At 43.5% G+C, this 21,766-nt stretch overlaps 1 protein-coding gene across 1 annotated transcript in view; it reads right to left on the reverse strand.

Annotated features, from left to right (window-relative positions):
- Positions 1–21,766, reverse strand: part of DARS1 (aspartyl-tRNA synthetase 1) — a 181,025-nt gene that overhangs the window by 6,210 nt on the left and 153,049 nt on the right. Inside the window, exons 12-17 of the mRNA XM_089654055.1 lie at positions 15,405–15,552; positions 11,363–11,509; positions 9,925–9,967; positions 6,891–6,971; positions 2,558–2,669; positions 1,110–1,181 (exon numbers count right to left, since the gene is read on the reverse strand). Coding sequence (XP_089510181.1) covers positions 1,110–1,181; positions 2,558–2,669; positions 6,891–6,971; positions 9,925–9,967; positions 11,363–11,509; positions 15,405–15,552 — 603 coding nt within the window. The remainder of the gene's footprint in view (positions 1–1,109; positions 1,182–2,557; positions 2,670–6,890; positions 6,972–9,924; positions 9,968–11,362; positions 11,510–15,404; positions 15,553–21,766) is intronic.

Raw genomic sequence — 21,766 nt, forward strand, 5'->3', positions numbered from 1 at the left:
ATATGTAAGGGTTTACAGCTGCTTTAAACAGATTTCAAATGGGTTATAAAGTGAAGAGCGCTGAAAAAAACAGCAGCCAGATTTTAGAAGTCAAATTAGTTAAATGGGAGTCTTCGTTAACAATATATTGTTTGGAAACGCACAAATTCAACCTAAATGAAGCACCAAACTCATCTACTGAATAGCCTATGCTTCTTTAGATTACTTTGTAGCTGTATACCATATAAATTGGGTCAGAGTCCTTCAGCAGAGATAAAATTTTGCAGTTTGCACAAAATCAGATACTAAATAGTTAATGCCTAACTCCAGCTAAATTGTGTCAGTTTGGATAGTGAATAAAGTTTTTGACAGATTTTTATTTCTATGTCCGACTACATTTAGGAAGAAGGGTCAGCCGCACACTGGAGGATAGATGAATATAGTGTGTATTTACTGATCCATGAGACACACAATACATGATTAAGCACGAGATTGTGTGAAACGCGTTAGCAGGTCCTGTATTCATGTCCTGGTGTTTTGAGTGGCCTGTGGATCAATATATACACACTATATTCATCAATCCTCTGGTGTGCGGCTGCACCTTCTTCCTGTTGCATCGTATGTGGTGGCGAGCCAGAGCCTGCACCTGTTGTGGATTGATCTGGATTGTTTGCCTGAGCGGTATACCTTTGTTCTTTGTGACTACATTTGACAGGTTTTTATTTCTATGTGTGACTACATTTGACAGGTTTTTATTTCTATGTGTGACTACATTTGACAGGTTTTTATTTCTATGTGTGACTACATTTGACAGGTTTTTATTTCTATGTGTGACTACATTTGACAGGTTTTTATTTCTATGTGTGACTACATTTGACAGGTTTTTATTTCTATGTGTGACTACATTTGACAGGTTTTTTTCCTTGTTTACTGCCTGTGTCACCCAGTCTAGAAATTGGGGTGCGGTTATCAGGACAGGAAGGCATTTGACAGTAATAAAAATCATGTTAGCTCTAACCCTTCTCCTCTGTACTAAAATGTGTTTTTGTTTTCATTTCCTATCACGTCCTGCCTAGACAAATACACAGAATATGTGGCTGTATATACTGTACATATATATGACTAGTTACCAATGCCTCCTCCAGCATGGGGTGGAGCTCCGTAGCGGAAGGAGTCAATGTACGCCTTGATTTTTTCCAAGTCTAAAGAAAAAAAGAAAACATACCAAATTACAACCATTTCAAATATAAATATCATAAAGGGCGTCTACGACACTTTGGAATCCCATTGAGCATCCACATGACAAATGATGAAGCAGGTGAAAGATTCATGTACCTGTTGTAAACAGTTTATTTGTTTTATCAACAGGAGGGAATTCCATTTAGTAATTTAGTGCAGCAAAACCTACCCGATTCTGCTATACATGTCGGTAAAGCTACCGAAACTGAAGGGAGGGATTTTTCAATCTGGCACAGGATTTCCTAAAGAGCCATTTTGCCAGAAAAGTGTTCTTATAGAAAAACCCATAGGCAACCTCAAAAGAAAGACAGGCTGCTCTGGAAAAAGACAGTGTGGTTGTTTTGAAGGAGCACAATATGATGACACTTGAACAAAAATGAGCTGCATGGTCGAGGTGCCAGAAGAAGAAACCTTTACTGCATCAATGACACAAAAAGTTCCGGTTAGGCATGTCAAGGTGTTGTCAGGCATATTGTAACCGGGCTTTTTTTGTGGCATTGGTGCAGTAAAAGCTTCTTTCTGGCTCCTCGACCAAACAGCTCATTTTTGTTCAAGTATCACCGTATTGTACTCCTTAAAAACAACCACACCATCTTTTTCCAGAGCAGTCTGTATTTCTTTTGAGGTTGCCTGTGGGTTTTTCTTTGAGTCCCAGACAATTCTACTGTCAGTTATGGCTGCGATCTTTCTTGGTCTACCTGACCTTGGCTTGGTATCAAGAGATCCCCGAACTTTCCACTTCTTAATAGGTGATTTAACAGTACTGAATGGCATATTCAAGGCTTTGGACATCTTTTTATGTCCTTTTCCATCTTTATAAAGTTCCGTTACCTTGTTACGCAGGACTTTTGACAGTTCCTTTCTGATCCCCATGGCTCAGTATCTAGCCCAGTCAGTGCTTCCACATAAGAGCTAACAAACTCATTGACTATTTATACACTGACACTAATTGCAATTTAAAAAGCCACAGATGTGGGACATTAACCTCTAATTGGCATTTTAACCCGTGTGTGTCACCTTGTGTGTCTGTACCAAGGCCAAACATTCCAGGGGAGGGAAACTTTTGATCCGGGCCATTTGGGTGATTTCTGTTATCATAATGGTTTAAAAAGGAGCCAAACAACTATGTGATAATAAATGGCATCATATGATCATCATCCTTCAATAAAAGAGCATTTTTTGGCATGATCAGTCATATTTTCAATATCAATGCCAAAATGTCACAATTTCTGCCAGGGGAGGCAAACGTTTGAGCACAACTGTATGTTTGCCCTGCTAGTGATGCTGCACAGTATTGCCATTTACAAATACAGTGGAAAGGTCTACACGTTTTCCTTACCAATGCTGTGATGCATTGCTCTTTCCGTCAGCAGCTGAGCGTCGTGCACTCTCTGAGCACCAGATAAGATCTCTTCACCTCTCATGAACATATCATAGGAGTTTGAGTATTTCTGTGGGAGGGAAAATGATATCACAAAGCAAATTGAGCATATTATGCTGTGAATGTTAAGCCATAATGACTGTTATTTTCTGCAATGTGAGCTACAAATGACAGTCACAACGCTGAAATTTAAAGACCATTACAGCCAGAAACACAGGAATTATAGCGAAGTGAATTGAGGCTAACGCATTACAGAGATTGTGATGTAAGGGGAGTTTCTTGCTCTCGTTTCATTTGTTGGGCCCAAGACAAATCCTGTGATTGATTCTCCCTCTAAGTAATACTTAAACTTAGACAATACTTAAACAATCCCCTGTGCCTGACTCTAGCTGAAGTGCTGTAGTGTACGTCCGATCCACAAGTGCCCAGGACAAAATGCTGTGGGTGTGCAGAATAAATGCGCCCAGTGGACCCAACATTGAGAGGTGCCAACGCTATGACAGGGGCAGCAGATGTCTGTTGCCAAAATAACCACAGGTATGCTCTTTATATAGAAATCAAAAATTCTTATTAAATTGATGACATTTGCAATGTCTTTAACCACTTGCCGCCCACCGACTGTATAAAAACGGTGGCAGGGCAGCACGGCTGGGCAAAAACACGTTTTAAAATGCGCTGTTTCAAAACAGGTAGGGGGTGCGCGCGAGGCGTGCCGCCACCCTACCTTCACCGCCGATCTCAGCTGCGGGTGTCAGTCGCCGGGTCACAGCCGGTTGTTATCAGCTGTGTCCCGGCGATTTGCGGCAATCAGTGACAGAGAGCAGGGCTGCAGTAGCTCTGCTTTCTGTCACTTCCCTGACAGTTCCTGACATGCAGACCAGGAGAAATGAGTTTCTCTGTCCCGATCTGCTTGTCTCCCTGCAGTACACACCCCGCCCCCTAGTAAAACACTCCCCTCACACAGTTAACCCTTTCAGTGCAAAATAAAGTTAACCCCTTCCTCCCCAGTGCCATTAGTACAGTGTCAGTGTTTTTTTTTGTTGCACTGATCACTGTATTGGTGTCACTGGGGATGTCAGTGACCCCAAGTCAGTTCCCCCCCCGTCAGAATGTCCGCCGCAGTCCTGCCATAAGTCGCTGATCGCCGCCATTATTAGTATAAAAAAAAATTAAAAATCCCAGTATCTTTACCGTCATTTGTAAACGCTATAACTTTCACGTAAACCAATTAATTTACACCTATTGGGTTTTTTTTTTAGCAAAGACATGTCGCAGAATGCATTTTGGCCGAAATTTATGACGAAATTTGATTTTTTACTTTTTCTTTACTGGACATGTTTTATAGCAAAAAGTAGAAAATATTGTTTTTTTTTTCTCAAAATTGTCACTTTTTTTTTTTTTTAGTGCAAAAAATAAAAAACACACAGGTAATCAAATACCACCGAAAGAAAGCTCTATTTGTGTGAAAAAAAGGACATAAATTTCATTTATGTACCGTATTGCATGACCTCGCAATTGTCCGTTAAACTAGCACAGCGCGTATAGCAAAAAAATTGCGTAAATTGCAGTATCTATACCATAGTTTTTAGACGCTATAACGTTCACAGAAAGCAATCAATATACACTTATTGGGATTTTTTTTACCAAAAACATGGAGCAGAATACATTTTGGCCTAAATTTATAACTCATTTTGAGTTTACTATATATTTTTTATAGCTGAAAGTAAAAAATATCGCTTTTCTTCCAAATGTTTGGTCTTTTTTTGTTTATTGCGTGAAAAATAAAAAGCGCACAGGTGATCCAATTCCACCGAAAGAAAGCTCTATTTGTGTGAAAAAAAGGACGTAAATTTTGTTTGGGTGCAGCGTTGCATGACCGTGCAATTATCAGTTGAATTAGTGCAGCGCCGAGTAGCAAAAAGAGGCCTGGTCATTAAGGGGGGTAAATCCTCTGGAGGGCAAGTGGTTAAAAAACGAACCTTAACCTTTAACCATCTACATTAGAGGAAGTCAGCCAGCTCAGATGGCTTACTTGCGATTTCTCTTAACCCCTTGCCTACCGGGCACTTTTACCCCCTTGGTGCCCAGGCCATTTTTCAGCTTTCAGCGCTCTCACGCAGCACTGTACCCATATGAAATTTTTATCATTTTTTTCACACATATAGAGCTTTCTTTTGGTGGCATTTAAACACTCTGATGGGGACACCTGATATAAGGGCGCACTCCGATAGGTACCCTGATGTAAGAGGGCACTCCGATAGGGATCCTAATGTAAGAGGGCACTCTGTTGGGGGCACTCTGATGGGGACATCTGATGTAAGGGGGCAAGCTGATAGGAACATAATTTAAAGGGGGGCTCTGATGAGGACACCTGATTTAAATGGGGACTCTGATAGGGACATGTGATATAAGGAGGACTGGTTCTGTGTCAGCCTAATATATACTAGTGTTTCCCAGGTGGTGACACTGTGTGACAGGCTCCCAGTAATTGACACACAGTGTTGGCATTATGCCCCCTGACTTTTTTTTTGCTGCACCCCCAGACCAGATAGGCTAGATCCGGCTATGAAATTTTTATCATTATTTTCACACAAATAGAGCTTTTTTTTGGTGGTATTTAAACATCACTGGGTGTTTTATCTTTTGCACTATAAACAAAAAAAGAACAGAAAATTTGAAAAAAATAAAAAATAAAAAGTTTTTCTTTGTTTCTATTATAACATTTTGCAAACAGGTAATTTTTCTCCTTCACTGATGTGTGTTGATGAGGCTGCACTGATACGTGGCACTGATGAGGTGGCATGGATAGGAATTGATGAGGAGGCACTGATGATGCTGCATTGACAAGCGGCACTGATGGGCAATACTGATAGGCAGAGCTGACTGACAGCACTGACTAACAGCACTGACTGGTGGCACCGATGGGCAGCACTGTTGGGCACTGATCATCAGTGCCGATCTGCTCTGTGACAGTTGTCGGTTATTGGCAGTAGTTTCCTCACACTGTGACAGCATGAGAAAAGTGCGGCCGATAACCGGCAACTGTATTTACTCGGTGATCTGCTGTGTCATTGGACACAGCTGATCATGTGGTAAAAGGCTGCTGAGATTGGCCTTTTACCTCATGACGTGATTAGCTGTGTCCGTAGGACACATCGATCACGGAGATCGCCAAATGCGTGCCGCTGGGGGTGTGCGGGAGGGTGCGTTCTGGGAGGACATTATAAGACGCCCTCCCAGAACCGGACAACTGCGCTGTAGCCATCATTCGGCTATAGCACGGTTGGCAAGTGGTTAACCACTTACCACCCCATCGCAGTAGATTTGCTGTGAGAGGGTAGCAGCTGAAGGCTCAGCAACAGAAATAAAAGTTGTGTGCCTGCTGTCGGGTTTGTGGCGCACACCCCCTGCTATCCCACGCTGCGGCTGCACACAGAGAAATTTTGTCAACAGGTCCCGGTCAATGCTTTATGGCTGAGACTTGTTGATTGGCATCGATTTGGTTAGTTATCTTCTTTTGCATTGCACTTTGTAGTCTGTTGAGGCACTGGTGACTTAGACAGGGCCTCACAAAGGCTCCCTGAGAAGGCTACGTCATCAGTGCCTTCAAGGGAGACCTCGTCTGCAAACTCTGTGACTGCACAAAATCTCATGGGGAGGGCCTTTTATCCCCATCAGAGCAGGTTCTCAAATACAGCATGGGATCTACCTGCCTGGGGGGCGGTACAAGTCTTGCTTTTTTTTTAGAAAGCCTGAGTAGAAAAGCCTGTCCCCTACCAACATGCTGTGGAGAAGAACCCTTGCTCTGTGCTCTGCAGAGGGTCTGACACACTCACTTTATGCTGCCTGCTGATTGGAGAGCTTTAGCTTTGACTTGAGAAGGTACCCTGAGAATGAGTACCTACATGACTTCAAAGGTTGTATCCATTGATTGCTACAATGCTGTATTAGAGCTAGTAGTAAGCTGGCTTCTTCTTGCACTGTGCAGGAGGAAACTAGCATACCCAGACCAAACCCACGCAAACATAAGGAAAAATTACATCCCTAGAAGCTCTTAGCTATGCATTTTGTGCTCTTGTAAATCAGATCATAGATTTGTTCATTGTGCTTTAATAATTAGGTTGCTTTATCACCAAAGAACTAGGGATCTAGGGTAATGTATATTGGAATTCTCCTATATGAGAACAATCTTGTGGCTATTTAGGTATGGAAAGCCTAACCATCATTTTTATTCACTTCTTCACGATGGAAAAGAACCATACATGCAATATAATCAGTACACGGTACTCACAGTGTCCTGGTGGTCTGGCATGGTGTAGAAGGGTCTCACAGCCAATGGATACTTGTCCAGAATGTAGAAATCTGTATCATACTGAAGAGGAGAGACACTGTCAGTAAGGAGTGTGCTACGTGGTTCATCACATCTCCCTGTTCTTTTATCATACACTGACCCTCCTTGACTGAGGTACAGTCCACATACCTATGTCACATATTGCTTCATATATCTACAGTTTATACAAAACTGAAATACAGGTTGGAATAGATGCAAGTAAGTGTAATTATGTTTGAAGACATGAAATCAACGTACCTGGTTTTTCCAACTTCATTTACCTCTGTGGCCATTACAAGTGAGTGATATCTTCCCTGTTTATTTATAGGGTCACATTACAAAGACAGCAGCAGAACAGCTGAGAGTCCTGTTGCTACATGAGCGAGTCTCTACGGCCGAGGGAACAGACCCAGGGACTTGGGAATAGCTCACCAATGGAACTAACAAAATAAGAAGCTATTGGGGATTCAGAACAATAAAAAGAGAAAATGGCAGCTGCCTAATCAATCCGATCAGCTGGCTTGCAGGCTAAATGATGGGGAATTTAGTAATTAGCACTTGCAACAAGTTATTGTTCCCCTTCTTAAAGCGGAGTTCCACTCACCTGTCAAAAAATAAAAGTCAGCAGCTAAAAAAACTGTAGCTGCTGACTTTTAAAAAACAGCCACTTACCTGTCCCTCCATCCCGTAGTGTGTCCCCCGCAGCCCGTTTCATCGGCAGTCCTGGATTCCAGGAGGCCGGCATCTTCAGTGTGGGCACCCGGCTGTGATAGCTTGCAGCTTCACAGCCGGGTACCCACTGCACATGTGAGAGTAGCGCTGCGCTTCATGAATGGTCCTGTAGTCTTCTGGGACCTGTCATGTGTCTCAAAAGACTACAGGGAGGGAGGGAGGACATGTTCCGTTTCCGATTGCCTAGGCGATCAGACCAGAAGTGGGAGCGAGTACCTGTCAAATTCGGGTACCCGCTCCCCTCCCGCCCCCCAAAGGTGCCAATCCTTAATGGGGAGAGGGGGAGCAGTCCTTAAAGCAGAACTACCCCTTTTGGGTGGAGCTCCGCTTTAACTTTGAAATAAAATAGATTGGGCAGCTGCCAGTGTTTCCTTATTGCTGCATACAGTATAAACATATGGGAGGTCTTTAGTTGTCTGGATCTCCCATGTGCTGCTGCACCAGTGGGAAGAGTGGGGCTGCTTCCAGGAGAAAGCCAGTTCTTGATGTATTCTCTGCTATGTACAATATGTCAAGTGTCAGATCTGGTAGTTGGCTGTGTCTGACTTCATGTCTTCAAACCTGGAACAAGCATGCATCAAACAGATGCCACAGACAAGCTGAAATATGTTTTAAAGTGTTACTAAACCCAGGACCCTGTATTCACTATATCTGGTCTCCCCGGACCCTGCATTCACTATATCTGGTCTCCCCGGACCCTGCATTCACTATATCTGGTCTCCCCGGACCCTGCATTCACTATATCTGGTCTCCCCGGACCCTGCATTCACTATATCTGGTCTCCCCGGACCCTGCATTCACTATATCCGGTCTCCCAGGACCCTGCATTCACTATATCTGGTCTCCCCGGACCCTGCATTCACTATATCTGGTCTCCCAGGACCCCGCATTCACTATATCTGGTCTCCCCGGACCCTGCATTCACTATATCTGGTCTCCCAGGACCCCGCATTCACTATATCTGGTCTCCCCGGACCCTGCATTCACTATATCTGGTCTCCCAGGACCCTGCATTCACTATATCTGGTCTCCCCGGACCCCGCATTCACTATATCTGGTCTCCCCGGACCCCGCATTCACTATATCTGGTCTCCCCGGACCCTGCATTCACTATATCTGGTCTCCCTGGACCCTGCATTCACTATATCTGGTCTCTCAGGACCCTGTATTCACTATATCTGGTCTTCCACAGTACACACAACATGGAAATTCAATTATTTTAACAAACAAACTGCTAAATACCTTTTCTCATCAGCAGTTAGAGCGGTCTTGTGCCTTCTATCAGTGTCAGGCTGAGCACTGGTTAAAGCTTGTAGGAGAAGTTTTCATTCTCCTCTGTTTGTCTTATAAGGCTGCATGACTACTAACCGTACAGTTCACATGCACTCTCTTTAGCAATACACACCAAATGGAGCATGTGCAGAGTGCCTTCTAGGGCTCTGTACGATCTGCAGATGGATTGGGGACTGTGGAAGAAGGGGAGGATCAAACAGCCTTTTTACACAATGTGGAGGATTAACCCCTTAGGTTCCACAGTGTGTAGAACAAGCATGCTTTACAGACTGATTTTCTGTTGTGGGTTTGGTAACAATTTAACTTTGGGCAAAGCATCAACACAACAGCCAGGCAACCAGCATTTTCAGAAGGAAATATCAGCAATGTCAACCTACATATTTCCCTCGTGACAGCTTTTCTTTAAAGCTGAATTTTGGGTATGGCAATTTTCACCTAGTTACATTGTTCCAGCTTAGACTAATACAAGTATCTATGTGCCATACCTGTGGGATCCCCGTGGAAGCTGAAAATCACTATAGTAGACATGGCTACTACAGTGATTGCTGCTAGCTTCTGGGTCCCATGCCAAGCAACTGTCCTTCTGCCCACTTGGCAAGGGTGCCATTCAGAGAACATTTTCCATGTTATCAAAATGTACTCTGTTTGGGCGAGGTAGAGATCGTGATATCATCACCCACACCTCCACTTTGTCCAATAAGAGAAAACTTTGCATTCATTGAGAAAATGTAGTGTTCCATGAATGGTGCCTGTGGTAAGTGAACGACCTCCTGTGTTCACAAAGCAGCAGGACAGTCACTTAGCATGGGATCCAGAAGCTAGTGGAGATCATTGTAGTAAATGGTGTTTTTCAGCTTCCGCAGAGATCCCACAGGTATACATTAGTCCAAGTTCGACCAATGTAACAATTGCCATACCTGGAATTCATCTTTAGCTGACCTCACACTACCTCAGTCAATGGTAACATTACCTTTTCCTTGACCAACCGTCCCAAAAGCTTCTCGTTAGGGGTGCTGAAAAACAAGAGATGAGTGTTTATATACTATGAGTCACATTTACAGGCTAGGACAGGGGTGGGCAAACATTTTGACTTGAGGGCCGCAATGGGTTCATATATTGGACCCGGGGGCCGGACCAAGAGTAGATGAATGATGTGTATGTGTCATCCATAGTAAGTATAGTAATATTCCCCCATAGTAAGCATAGTAATTAATCCCCCATATAGTAATTCATCCCCCATATAGTAATTCATCCCCCATATAGTAATTCATCCCCCATATAGTAATTCACCCCCCCTATAGTAATTCATCCCCCATATAGTAATTCATCCCCCATATAGTAATTCATTCCCCATATAGTAATTCATCCCCCATAGTAATTCATCCCCCCTATAGTAATTCATCCCCCATATAGTAATTCATCCCCCCTATAGTAATTCATCCCCCATAGTAATTCATCCCCCATATAGTAATTCATCCCCCATATAGTAATTCATCCCCCATATAGTAATTCATCCCCCATAGTAATTCATCCCCCATATAGTAATTCATCCCCTATAGTAATTCATCCCCCCTATAGTAATTCATCCCCCATATAGTAATTCATCCCCCATATTAATTCATTCCCCATATAGTAATTCATCCCCCATATAGTAATTCATCCCCTATAGTAATTCATCCCCCATAGTAATTCATCCCCCATATAAATTCATCCCTCATATAGTAATTCATCCCCCATAGTAATTCATCCCCCATAGTAATTCATCCCCCATAGTAATTCATCCCCCATATTAATTCATCCCTCACAGTACTATTCCCCCCCAAGTAGTAAGCCAAGTCCCCCCTGTGTCAATTCACTTACCTTTGCTCCACGCGTTCCTCTCGCCGTGTTCCCGCGCTGTTCCGGTCTTCAGGGCGGACTGTGAGAGGAGCCTAGCTCCCCTCACGTTAGTCACGCTGCCCCGCCTACACACATCCTGTTTGCCTGCCCTGGCTGCGGGCCGGATTAAAAGGTCCGCCGGGCCGTATATGGCCCACGGGCCGTAGTTTGCCCATTGCTGGGCTAGGACTGTAACCAAACAGATTTAATCTTTCAGTCTTATGGCCATGTCAGACTGGGAATCTTGTCAGAGATTAAAGAAAATCTATAGGGTGTGTAAAAACAAACATATATACGATCTCCACGCTGCTGCATCAGCATGCAGATCACTGATCTGTGATTGCTGATCGCTCAGTTCTTGGCCTTCTCAGAGCGGAGAGCAATTTTTCTGGGGGTTTTGTGTGATGACAACTGAGCAACTTTTTGTAAAATTCAGGTGAATAAGCGGAAAAAAATAACACTGTGATTTAACTAAAGGTGTAAAGGAAAACAAAATAGGGTTTTAGTATTTATTCATTAGCAGTACATACCTGAGGTCCTCTTCATCCCCCATCTCCACACCAGCCTCCCGCAGCATCGCTACCCCTTCGCGGTATTCCAGGCGAAGAGTGGGCTCCAGAAATTTGAAAGGCTCAGAAGGGAACTGTCGGCACACGGTCTGGATTTCAGTCTGAAATCTGGAAAAATCAGTAAACGGAATGAACAATGCATACTATTGTTTATAAACAGTGAGATTGTAGTTTGAAGCACAACAGTTTTATCACAGTTAGGCTTTTTTCCCCCACTAGAGGGCGGTCTCATACAGGCAGCTACTCGAGTGAAAACAATGGCTATAGACCTAAGGATAATACGAGGATCAGCAACCCGTAGATCATGATCTACCAGTATATCTCGGCCAGGTGACTAGTAGATTGAGGTCTGGGCTTGCTGACCCGCCATCATAAATCATCAAACAGAGTGCAATGTAGAAGGACCACTTGTAAAGTTGAAGCTGTGGTAGGGAGCAAGAGCCGCATAAGGCGATGTCTCCTCCAGTGCTGGCTCCTGTCCCATGCGGAGTGATACCAACTACACTCCATGTCCTATCCTGGCTAGCGGTTTCCAGAGTGGGCCAGCAGCAGGAAAAAAGAGCTCTTCAGGTCAGTGTGAAGCAATACACTGGGCATCATAGTATACATAGGGCTGCTTTCACACTGATGTGCTGCGGTTTGTCCACACCGCGGCTGCAGTGCAGTGTACCTGCAGCTTTCCTGCACTTAGCCATAGACTTCTATTATATCCTGCGGGTTTGGTGCACTTTCTGAAAGCACACAAAAACTCCTGAATGCAGACCACAACTGCAGGAAATAATAGAAGTCTATGACAAAGCACAACTAACCCAGGAAAGTCGCAGATGCACTGGGCTAAACCCGTGATGCAGGTAAACCGCAGCACATCAGTATGAAGGCAGCCTTATAGGAGACTCAGAACAGTAAGGGTTCATTTACATTTGCAATTTGGTGGGTGGTAAAACCCCATAACAAAGATGTGCTTTTTACCATCCCCACCCCAAACGCATTCCCTTAAGTTGCAGTGATCAGGGGTGTACATGTCGTAGCAGCAGCAGGAGTTATAGGCCCGGTCAAGTCAATGGGGCACTTCTGCAAGTGCCCTCAAACTTGTGGAGTACAGCAAACAAGGGGTTAAAGCAGGCAGCGTTGTGTTGCTTTATCACCACCTGCTTGAAGCCCTTGGACCCCACAAAAGCATGCAGTTGCGGGTGCTTGCAGAGTGGCCCTATTTACGTGAATGGATCGCGGTTGGCAGGTGGTAGAACCCACCAAAAGCAACAGGGGATTTAACTGCTGCTTCGGCATATATACACCTTAGTTTAAAAGGGTAGGGATTGGGGTGATAAAACCGCAACTCAACAGCAGGGTTTTACCACCCCCCAAGTTTGTGTGTGAACAAGCCCTAAGTATGTCGTTTCTGAATACAACGAAGGGCTCATTCACAAGTGCAGCAAGCACTGCTGCTCCTCTGAAAAGCAATCCGTGTGTGTTTGACAGATGGTGAGGAGCCAATAGGTCACCTCCTCACCACCTGATTTAAGACCAAGATTCCCATGCGATGTATGCAATTGTAATGCAGTAGTATGGCAATTAGAGGTTTTAATCAGGTGCGAGGAGGCGACATTGTGCCCGGTGATCTTTGAATTCTCCCATGCTGTTTGGGTAGATCTCCACCTCTTTACGGTCGCCTACCCCCTGGGATAATCATATCCCTCTATTGGGTAAAGTTAATTTTAAAAAATGACTCATATTTACAGTTCACACAGGCAGCACTCTGCTAGAATACTAAATTACAGAGTGTTGACGCCTTGTGTACTCTGCAAAGTAGGAGAATAGATTGTAAGCTCCAAGGAGCAAGGCCCTCGAATCCCTCGTGTATCGCATTGTATTGTTACTGTACTGTCTCCCACTATAATGTACAGCGCTGAAAAAACTATTGGCGCTATATAAATACTGTATAATAATATTGGACATTAACATACTAAAAAGAATAAAATCTCAGCCCCCACACCCAAAAAGAAAAAAAAAAAGAAGAAGATGTGGCACAAAAAGTTAGAACCTGTCCTTCACTCGATTTTAAATAAAATGTGCTGCCTGGGACTCGGCACAAGATGACTATTTACGTCCCTGGTCCAAGCAGTCTCCTTTATGCCACACCTGTCATTACTTAGGCCTGCTGCACTTTAGGCAAAGAGCAGCTGACGCATGGGTTTTGTAGTTTATCTACACAAAATGTTCCATGGTTTTGGTGCAGTTTAAGAAAGCACACCAAAGATGCAGCATGCAGCACACATGAAAACTGGGAGTTAGCTGTGCCTGAGCAAAATCGCAGCGGGGCAGTGTAAAGCCGCCCTTACAATTTCCATTGATGCCTCAACATTTTTTTGACTTGGTGTAATGGGCAGTATGATACTCTCTTGTACAGGGTGTCAACGACCCATTGGCCCCCTGTCTGAAGGCAGCGCCTTACTAGCCAGGAAGGACAAGACCTAAAATGTTACTAACCCCACAACAGTAAAATCAGTCTGTATACGCAGTAAAGCAGGCTTGTTATACTCACTGTGGAACCTAAAGGGTTACTCCTTCACATTGTGTAAAAAGGCTGGTTGATCCTGTCTTCTCTGATCCTTTTCTTCTGCTACTGTCCCCAATCCATCTGCTCATAGTACAGAGCCCAAGGAGGCCCTCTGCACATGCTCAGTTTGGTGTGCATTGCTAGAGTGCATGTGATTGGCACAGGACCAATAAGCGCTTTCTGGACCGAGGGTCAGGGGTCATGCAACCTCAAAGAAGTTAGAGGGGAATGAAAATGCCTCCTACAACATTAACCAGTGCTCCGCCGGACACTGACAGAAGTCACAAGACTGCTATATATTGATGATGAGAAAAGGTATTTAGCATTTTATATTTACAAAACTAATTGCATTTCCAAGTTGTGTGTACCGTGGGATACCAGATATCGTGAATGCAGGGTCCTGGGTTTAGTAACACTTTAAAACTGATGGTAATCTGCTTATATTTTTCCTTCCTTGGTTTTCTTTTCCCCTAAAACCTTTCAATCTTGATTACATAACTTGTTTTAAACCCAGTGATCTCCTCAATGGGTCTCGGTGATTCTCTATGCAATGTAGGCAGATCATAGCTGGTGGGAGGGGCCGACAGGGTGCTGCACATAGCTTCTGACAACATCACAACACCCTCCCCTCAGTACTCATCTCAAGAGCCTTCAGCCTTGATATAAGCAGTAGATGGGCTCTTAGGAAGAGTTATGCAATTATTAAAAATGCCTTGATGGACAGGTTTTGGTTTAGAGGAGTGGGTGTCCCTTGGCTGACAACCTAGGGTTAACGCCCGCATGTGAGAACGCCCACATGTGATAACGCACGCATGTGATAACGCACGCATGTGATAACGCCCGCGTGTGATAACGCCCGCGTGTGATAACGCCCGCGTGTGATAACGCCCCCGTGTGATAACGCCCCCGTGTGATAACGCCCCCGTGTGATAACGCCCCCATGTGATAACGCACGCATGTGATAACGCACGCATGTGATAACGCCCCCATGTGATAACGCCCCCATGTGATAACGCCCCCATGTGATAACGCCCCCATGTGATAACGCCCCCATGTGATGATGTGCCACTAGGATTTAAAGAACTGAAGTCCAATTAGTGAAATGGGTGGGCCAGAGACAGTCAGGCAGGGGCGGAAAGCTTTAGATGATGCCAGGAAATGAGGCGGGCTCTATCTAACTTGCTACAAGTTCTAATGCACACTGTGAGAAGCCAACAGTGTGCAGGAGCCAATACAGCTGTGCAAGACCGAGGGTAAGGCTGGAGTTTGGGTTTAACAGCATACGTGGAGGGAGTTTATGCCCCAAGTTGAGATCTCGATAGCAAGGTAAAAGTAAAAGGCACAAGGTTGACTTTTCTGGACAAGTTATAATAGGAGGCCCCATGAGAAATGCACATTGTGGACCTTCCCTATGCACCTCTCCTGCAGAACACTGTTTTGTATTACCTCTCCTGCAGTCCCTTGAATATCTGCACCAGGGTGTCAGCGATCTCATCCACCACCTCATGGTAGTGATAGTTGAACGCCATCTCTATATCCAGACCTACAAACTCGGTCAGGTGACGGTGTGTGTTGGAGTCTTCGGCACGGAACACTGTGGAACAGACAGGCAGACAGCGGTCAGGAGGACAGATATCACAGAGGAAAAAAGCAGTATGGGGAATGTATTGGGTGCATAGGGTGCTGTCCATATCTACCAATCACAAGCTGCTGTCCTTCTGGTGAAAATGTAACCAAATGCATTCATTAACTGTATTGTTAATGCGGTTCATATCAATTTACAGGTTACAATGCATCTCAGTATACAGTCTCACATTTTCCTGAATGCTCTAGAGTCTCATGCATGGGCGAAAAGGGCCTCATGACATAACCGGTTTCCGCCCGCTTACAGTACATTTATTGCAGGCCAGTGGCACGAGGAGGCTGAATGATGTACACATACATCATCCAGCCTGTTCCGGGTTAGGGGTGTGCGTATGCTGATCCACACTGTCACTGGCTACAGCAGTATTTTGTCAGCAGGTCCCAGCCAATGATTTATGGCTGAGACCTGCTGACTGGAGGTCGCCAATCACGGCACAGAGTCCTGTGTTTACGAACACACAGGGCTCTGTACACAGATCAGCGATCTGTTTGTGCTCCCTGCAAAGCAGGGGAAAAAACAGCCAGGTTTGTTAGTAAAAGCAGCACATATTACACACATTACACATTAGGCACACAGTTAATCCCTTGATGTTAACCCCTTCCCAGCCAGTGTACAGTATTATATCTGGTCGCTGTATTAGTGTCACTAGTGATGTCTGTGTTAGTGTAACTTCCAGTGAGGGTCTGTTAGTGCCAGATTGCTTGCCACACTATTACAGTTCCACTAAAAATCACGTCTATTGCTACGTTAATGAACAGCACAGTGGCGAAGTGGTCAGCACTTATGCCTGGCAGCACTAAGGTCCCAACCATGGCACTACCTGCCTGGAGTTTGCATGTTCTCCCTGTGCCTCTGTGGGTTTCCTCCAGGTACTCAGATTTCCTCCCACACTGCAAAGGCATACTGGTAGGTTAACTGGCTCCTGTCTAACTTGGCCCTAGAATGTGTATGTATGAATGTAAGTTAGGGACCTTAGATTTTACACTTCTTGAGAGTTAGGGACTGATGTGAATGTACAATATATATACATGTCAAGCGCTGAGTAAATAAGTACCAGTGATAAATAAATAAAAATAAAATTCCAGCATATACCATAGTTTGTGCCACTATAACTTCACACAAGCCAATATACACTTATTAGGATTTTTTTTCATTTACCAAACACATGTAGCACAATACAGTTTGGCCTAAATTTATGAAAGAATTAGATTTTTTTCAAATTCTCTTATTGGATATGTTATTACAATAAAAATTTAAAAGAAAAACAGTGGTGATCAAATACCACCAAAAGAAAGTTCTATTTGTGTGAAAAAAAAAAATACATTTCATTTGGGTACAGCGCTGCATTACCGACCAACTGGCAGATAAAGTGGTGCAGTGCTGAATAGTAAAAAAATACCCTGGTCAAAATCTTCCGGAGGTCAAGTGATTAAAATCTGGGCGTCTTTTCCCTGCCCAGGAACCACAAGAGCTGCGTAGAGCCATGCATAGAAATAAATAGTAGTTGTGTAGATGTGTATGCATATGGAAGTACGTCCCTAGGCGCAGACAATGGGTGTGGATACTTACGCAAGCACAGTTATGCCAGTACTGGGTTCCAGCCATGTATACAGCCATTGATTTCTATGGGCACCCAAGTTTTACATCATACAGCCCCAGGTGCTCATGCACATGAGGCCTTAGTATTATCATTCATATTATCACATAGATAGTATCCCTCCTTGCTTGTATCACAAGAGTCAAGAAGTGTCTGAGCCATTCTACGCTTATAAAATTACTGTACTGTAAACTATGAGCTGGATATTACATAATGTCTGCCTTCACTAGCCATGTAAGACCGGTCCACTTTAGGAACAAAAAATGACTATATTACAGCTTACCAGTCCTTAGATGAGGTGGCTGCATTAGTTTTCTTTTATTCAGGCCTTCCTTCTTTTGTTTTCACTGGGTAATCCTGATAGTTACAGACTTCCTGTCTTAGGGTGCCCACTTACTGTACTGTATCTATAGAGGAGCAGTGTAGTGCATTAGGACAGGACTACAGAACATCCCCCACCTCTAGTCTTCTCCATAACAGAGAGGGTAGAGAGAGGAGTTCTGTAATCTGGGAACAATGCTAACTGGCAAGTTCAGCACAGGCAGGGAGCACAGAAAGACTCCCAACATTTCTGGCAGGATCAACAGGTATTTCTCAGAATTGTCAGATACTCTTTCACTGGTACATTTAACAGAACAAAATGGAGCAAATATGCAGTTCTTGGTTTGGGTTTACATGCACTTTGAAGCAAAGCCATCTTAACTGCAGATTGCTCTCTTGAAATTAAAAACATGTCATGCCAACATAACCCTGATGTCACTAAAGAATATGTACACCCGAGAACAAATGTAGGATATTGCAGCTTACCAGTCCTTAAATGGGGTTGGCTGCCTTAGATTTCTTTTTCCAGATTTGTTTTTTTTTTTTTGCAAGTACAGAAAAATATCATTTGATCCTGCCAGAAATCCAGTGTCCTTGTAAAATTCCTATGTATTGAACTAAAATCTCTAACAATCTTATCAGCTGTCCCAGTTTTCCTCTGAAAACTATAAAACAACGCCCCTCTATGTAATAGAGATGAAAAGAGGGGCGATGTCTGTAGCCCTGCTTAGGATGACAACACCGATCCTCCGTAGACACAAAGCAGTGAACATGTAAAAAAAAAAAAAAAAAAGGAAATAAAGCAGAAGAAAAAATAAAATGAATGCAGTCACCACATCTAAGGACTGGTAAGCGGCAATAAATTGTTTTTGGTTTTAGATATGATTTAAAGATGTGCACTGAGGCTTAGTTTACACTTGCTGTGCTCTCTGAAGAGTGATAAGTTCAGATCACTCCTCAGAGAGCATTCACAGGCAGTCAGTGGCACTGTATCACCTCCTCATCACCTGCTTTAACCCCTAGAACCCGAGGTTGCAGGGTGCTCCCATTCAATAGAATGGGTAATAGTCAGCAAGTGGTACTGCCTGTTGAATGCAATGGCAGGGCTAATTTATGCCTCACCGTGATGTAAAGCATGTGCACACACCCTGGCCTATACAGCATAAGGAGGAGCGGTGGTAAATCAGCGGCTCAACTGCATAGTTTTAATGCCCATCAACCGCCTGTGTCAAACAGGCTTGAGAAGGTTAAGTGTTACAGCACCCTCTAACAGAATGTATTACAACATATTGTTGGCATTTATGTCTTAAGCTGGTCATACATTATACAAATTTTATGTTCAATTTTTCTTTAGATTTACCTTTAACTATGTAGTGCAAGGGTCTGCCTGATTGCATACAATTTAAAGTGTTTAGGTTTGACCTCATATTATATGGTTTTGGCAAATCTAAAGGAAAACTGTAGATGAAAAGTGTATAATGTATGGCCAGCCTTATGCAGATGTGATTCAAAAATACAACAAGAATAGTCACCAGATGGCAAAAAATACCCACAGAGAACTTCACACTAATGACCCTCGGCTACACAGACTACCCAATTATTGGTTCAGTGGACAATCTTTACAAATATCCGCAGCATCAAGTACAGTGGCTAAATGGTTAGCACTTCCGCCTGGCAATACTAGGGTTGTTGGTTTGAATCCCAACCACAGCACCACCTGCCTGGAGTTTGTATGTTCTCCCTGTGCCTGTGTGGGTTTCCTGCGGGTACTCCGGTTTCCTCCCACACTTCAAAGACATGCTGATAGGTGAATTGGGTCCTGTCTAAATTGGCCCTAGTATGTGTATGTATGAATGTGAATTAGGGACCTTAGATTGTACGCCTTTTGAGGGTTAGGGACTGTTGTGAATGTACAATAAATATATATATATATATATATATATATATATAGATATAGTGCAGCGTAAATTGACGGCGCTATACAAGTACCTGAAATAATCACTATTAGATTTTAACTGCTATGGTCTTCCATCATTAGTGAATATTGCTATTACAGGAGATGTGCATTAGAGGGCGCCACACTCCACTACTTGACATGGAGAGAAAGAGAGAGCGTGTGTACAACAAGCAGATGTTGGTAAGCAGATCCTAAGAATACTCAGTGCTCAGAAGAAATCGGAATGGAAATTGGAATTTTTAACAAAACTTTTCATTTTAAGTTGTTCATAAGAAATAGATTCCTTTTCCCAGGTATTGCACTGCGTTTCAATTCTGCGTTACTATGAAAGTGAAAGTTTATGAATCGCCCACGGCTGTTTTGATCTCTATGAATAGTGACAGAACTGAATCACTTCTATGTAACTGCAAAGGTTACGAAAACCAAACAGCAGCTGTTCTTTATTTTAATGGATAATAAAAGGAATACAGCTGTTTATGCCTTTCCATAGACCCACCGTATCAAGCTGAGAATTCTGCAGCTGCTGAGAAATCTTTCAGTTACTACCAATACTGCAAGGGAATATTTGGTGGGTTTTTTTTTTAAATCTATTTGAATAGCATGAAAATAAAATTGAAGTTATTCTGTTTCCTCAGCTGACTCAGAGCTGAGTCAGCTGAGGAAAGGGACACGTCCCCGAAACGTGTCAGCAGGCTGACCACACCACCGGTCGGACACTCTGCCATCATTTTGGCCATCTCTATGGCCTCACAGGCTTTTTATGCACTCATTTTGTAACTATGTTTTTTGTCTTTTTAAGCATTTAAATAAGCATTGGATAATACGCTAGGTGTTTGCGCCACCTGTGTGCTTTTTTCTTGTCCCTCCCCCAGTCTGTGATTGGACAGTGAGAGGAGAAGCAGTAGACTGAGGCCCCATGTACACGGGACACTTCTGAACAATGGAAACTGACTGCTGGAAAATGTAGGTTAAAAAAAGTCTGTTTAGCCGTGTTTGCTTTTAGAAGCGTTTTTTAAAGATAAGCACAGGAGAACCTCCCAAATGCCCAGAATGCACTGAAAAGTGGTAAATTATTAACTATTTCAGACTGTTTCAGAGAAATACAGAGAGTAGAAGCAGAGACAGCAGTAGGTGTTGAGATCAGCTTAGGTGTGAGTTGCTCATTAACATTTCTTTTGTTTCCAAGGGTGGGAAAGGTGTCTGGTGAAGGGAGTCATTAAGGCCACCTGGCAGGGGGTCTTCATGAGGAATTTGAGGTGTGAATGGTCATTAACAGATCTTTTATTTCCAAGGGTGGGAGAGGTCTGAGGTGTGAATTGGTCATTACAATGTGTGACAAGCTTGGTAGGAACATCCTGTGCTCAGTGTTTTGTCCATTTGAGTACCTTGAAAGCGCTTTGCATGCATTTTTCATGATGAAAAAAGGCTCTGGACAGCATCGGGAACTGGAAGAGATAAAAAATTTTTGCAAACGCTTATAAACGCGTTAACAAGCGTTTTGCGTTTGAACCGCTGATAAAATTGACTGATGAACGCAAGTTTTATACATTAAAAAAAACGACTGTAAACTCAAATGCCTGTAAATGACTGCAAACGAAGATGTGTACATGGACACATAGGAAAACATTAGGGTGAGTTCAGGGGCTGCTGAAAAAAATGCAGAACTACTTATAAACATGAATTTATCCGCTGCAGTGTACATGAGCCCTGAGAAGATTTTTTAATGATAAAATCCTCCTATCAGCGTGTTCCTTGTTAGCACACATGCACTGCAGCAAAAAGGACAGGCTCCTTGTGTTGATACCACCGAGTACTTTAGTCCTCTGCTTTAATACTTTTACTTATGCATTAACAAACACAGATCTGCATTCATTTGTTACTTTCATTTGCTAAGATTGATAACCGACGGGCAATGGCAGCACTAAAATGTTCACCATCTATTTATTTATTTCAGGTACTTATATAGCGCTGTCAATTTTACGCAGCGCTTTACATATATATTGTACATTCACATCAGTCCCTGACGCTCAAGGGGTGTACAATCTAAGGTCCCTAACTCACATTCATACATACACATACTAGGGCCAATTTAGACAGGAACTAAGTCACCTACCAGCATGTCTTTGGAGTGTGGGAGGAAACCGGAGTACCGGAGGAAACCCACGCAGGCACAGGGAGAACATGCAAGCTCCAGGCAGGTGATGCTGTGGTGAGAATTCCAACCAAAGACCCTGGTACTGCCAGGCGGAAGTGCTAACCATTTTGCCACTGTGCTGCTCCACCATGCC

Source organism: Staurois parvus, unplaced genomic scaffold (assembly GCF_062004578.1).
Source record: "Staurois parvus isolate SC_StPar_1 unplaced genomic scaffold, SC_StPar_1.0 ptg000735l, whole genome shotgun sequence".
NCBI classification, from domain to species: Eukaryota; Metazoa; Chordata; class Amphibia; order Anura; family Ranidae; genus Staurois; species Staurois parvus.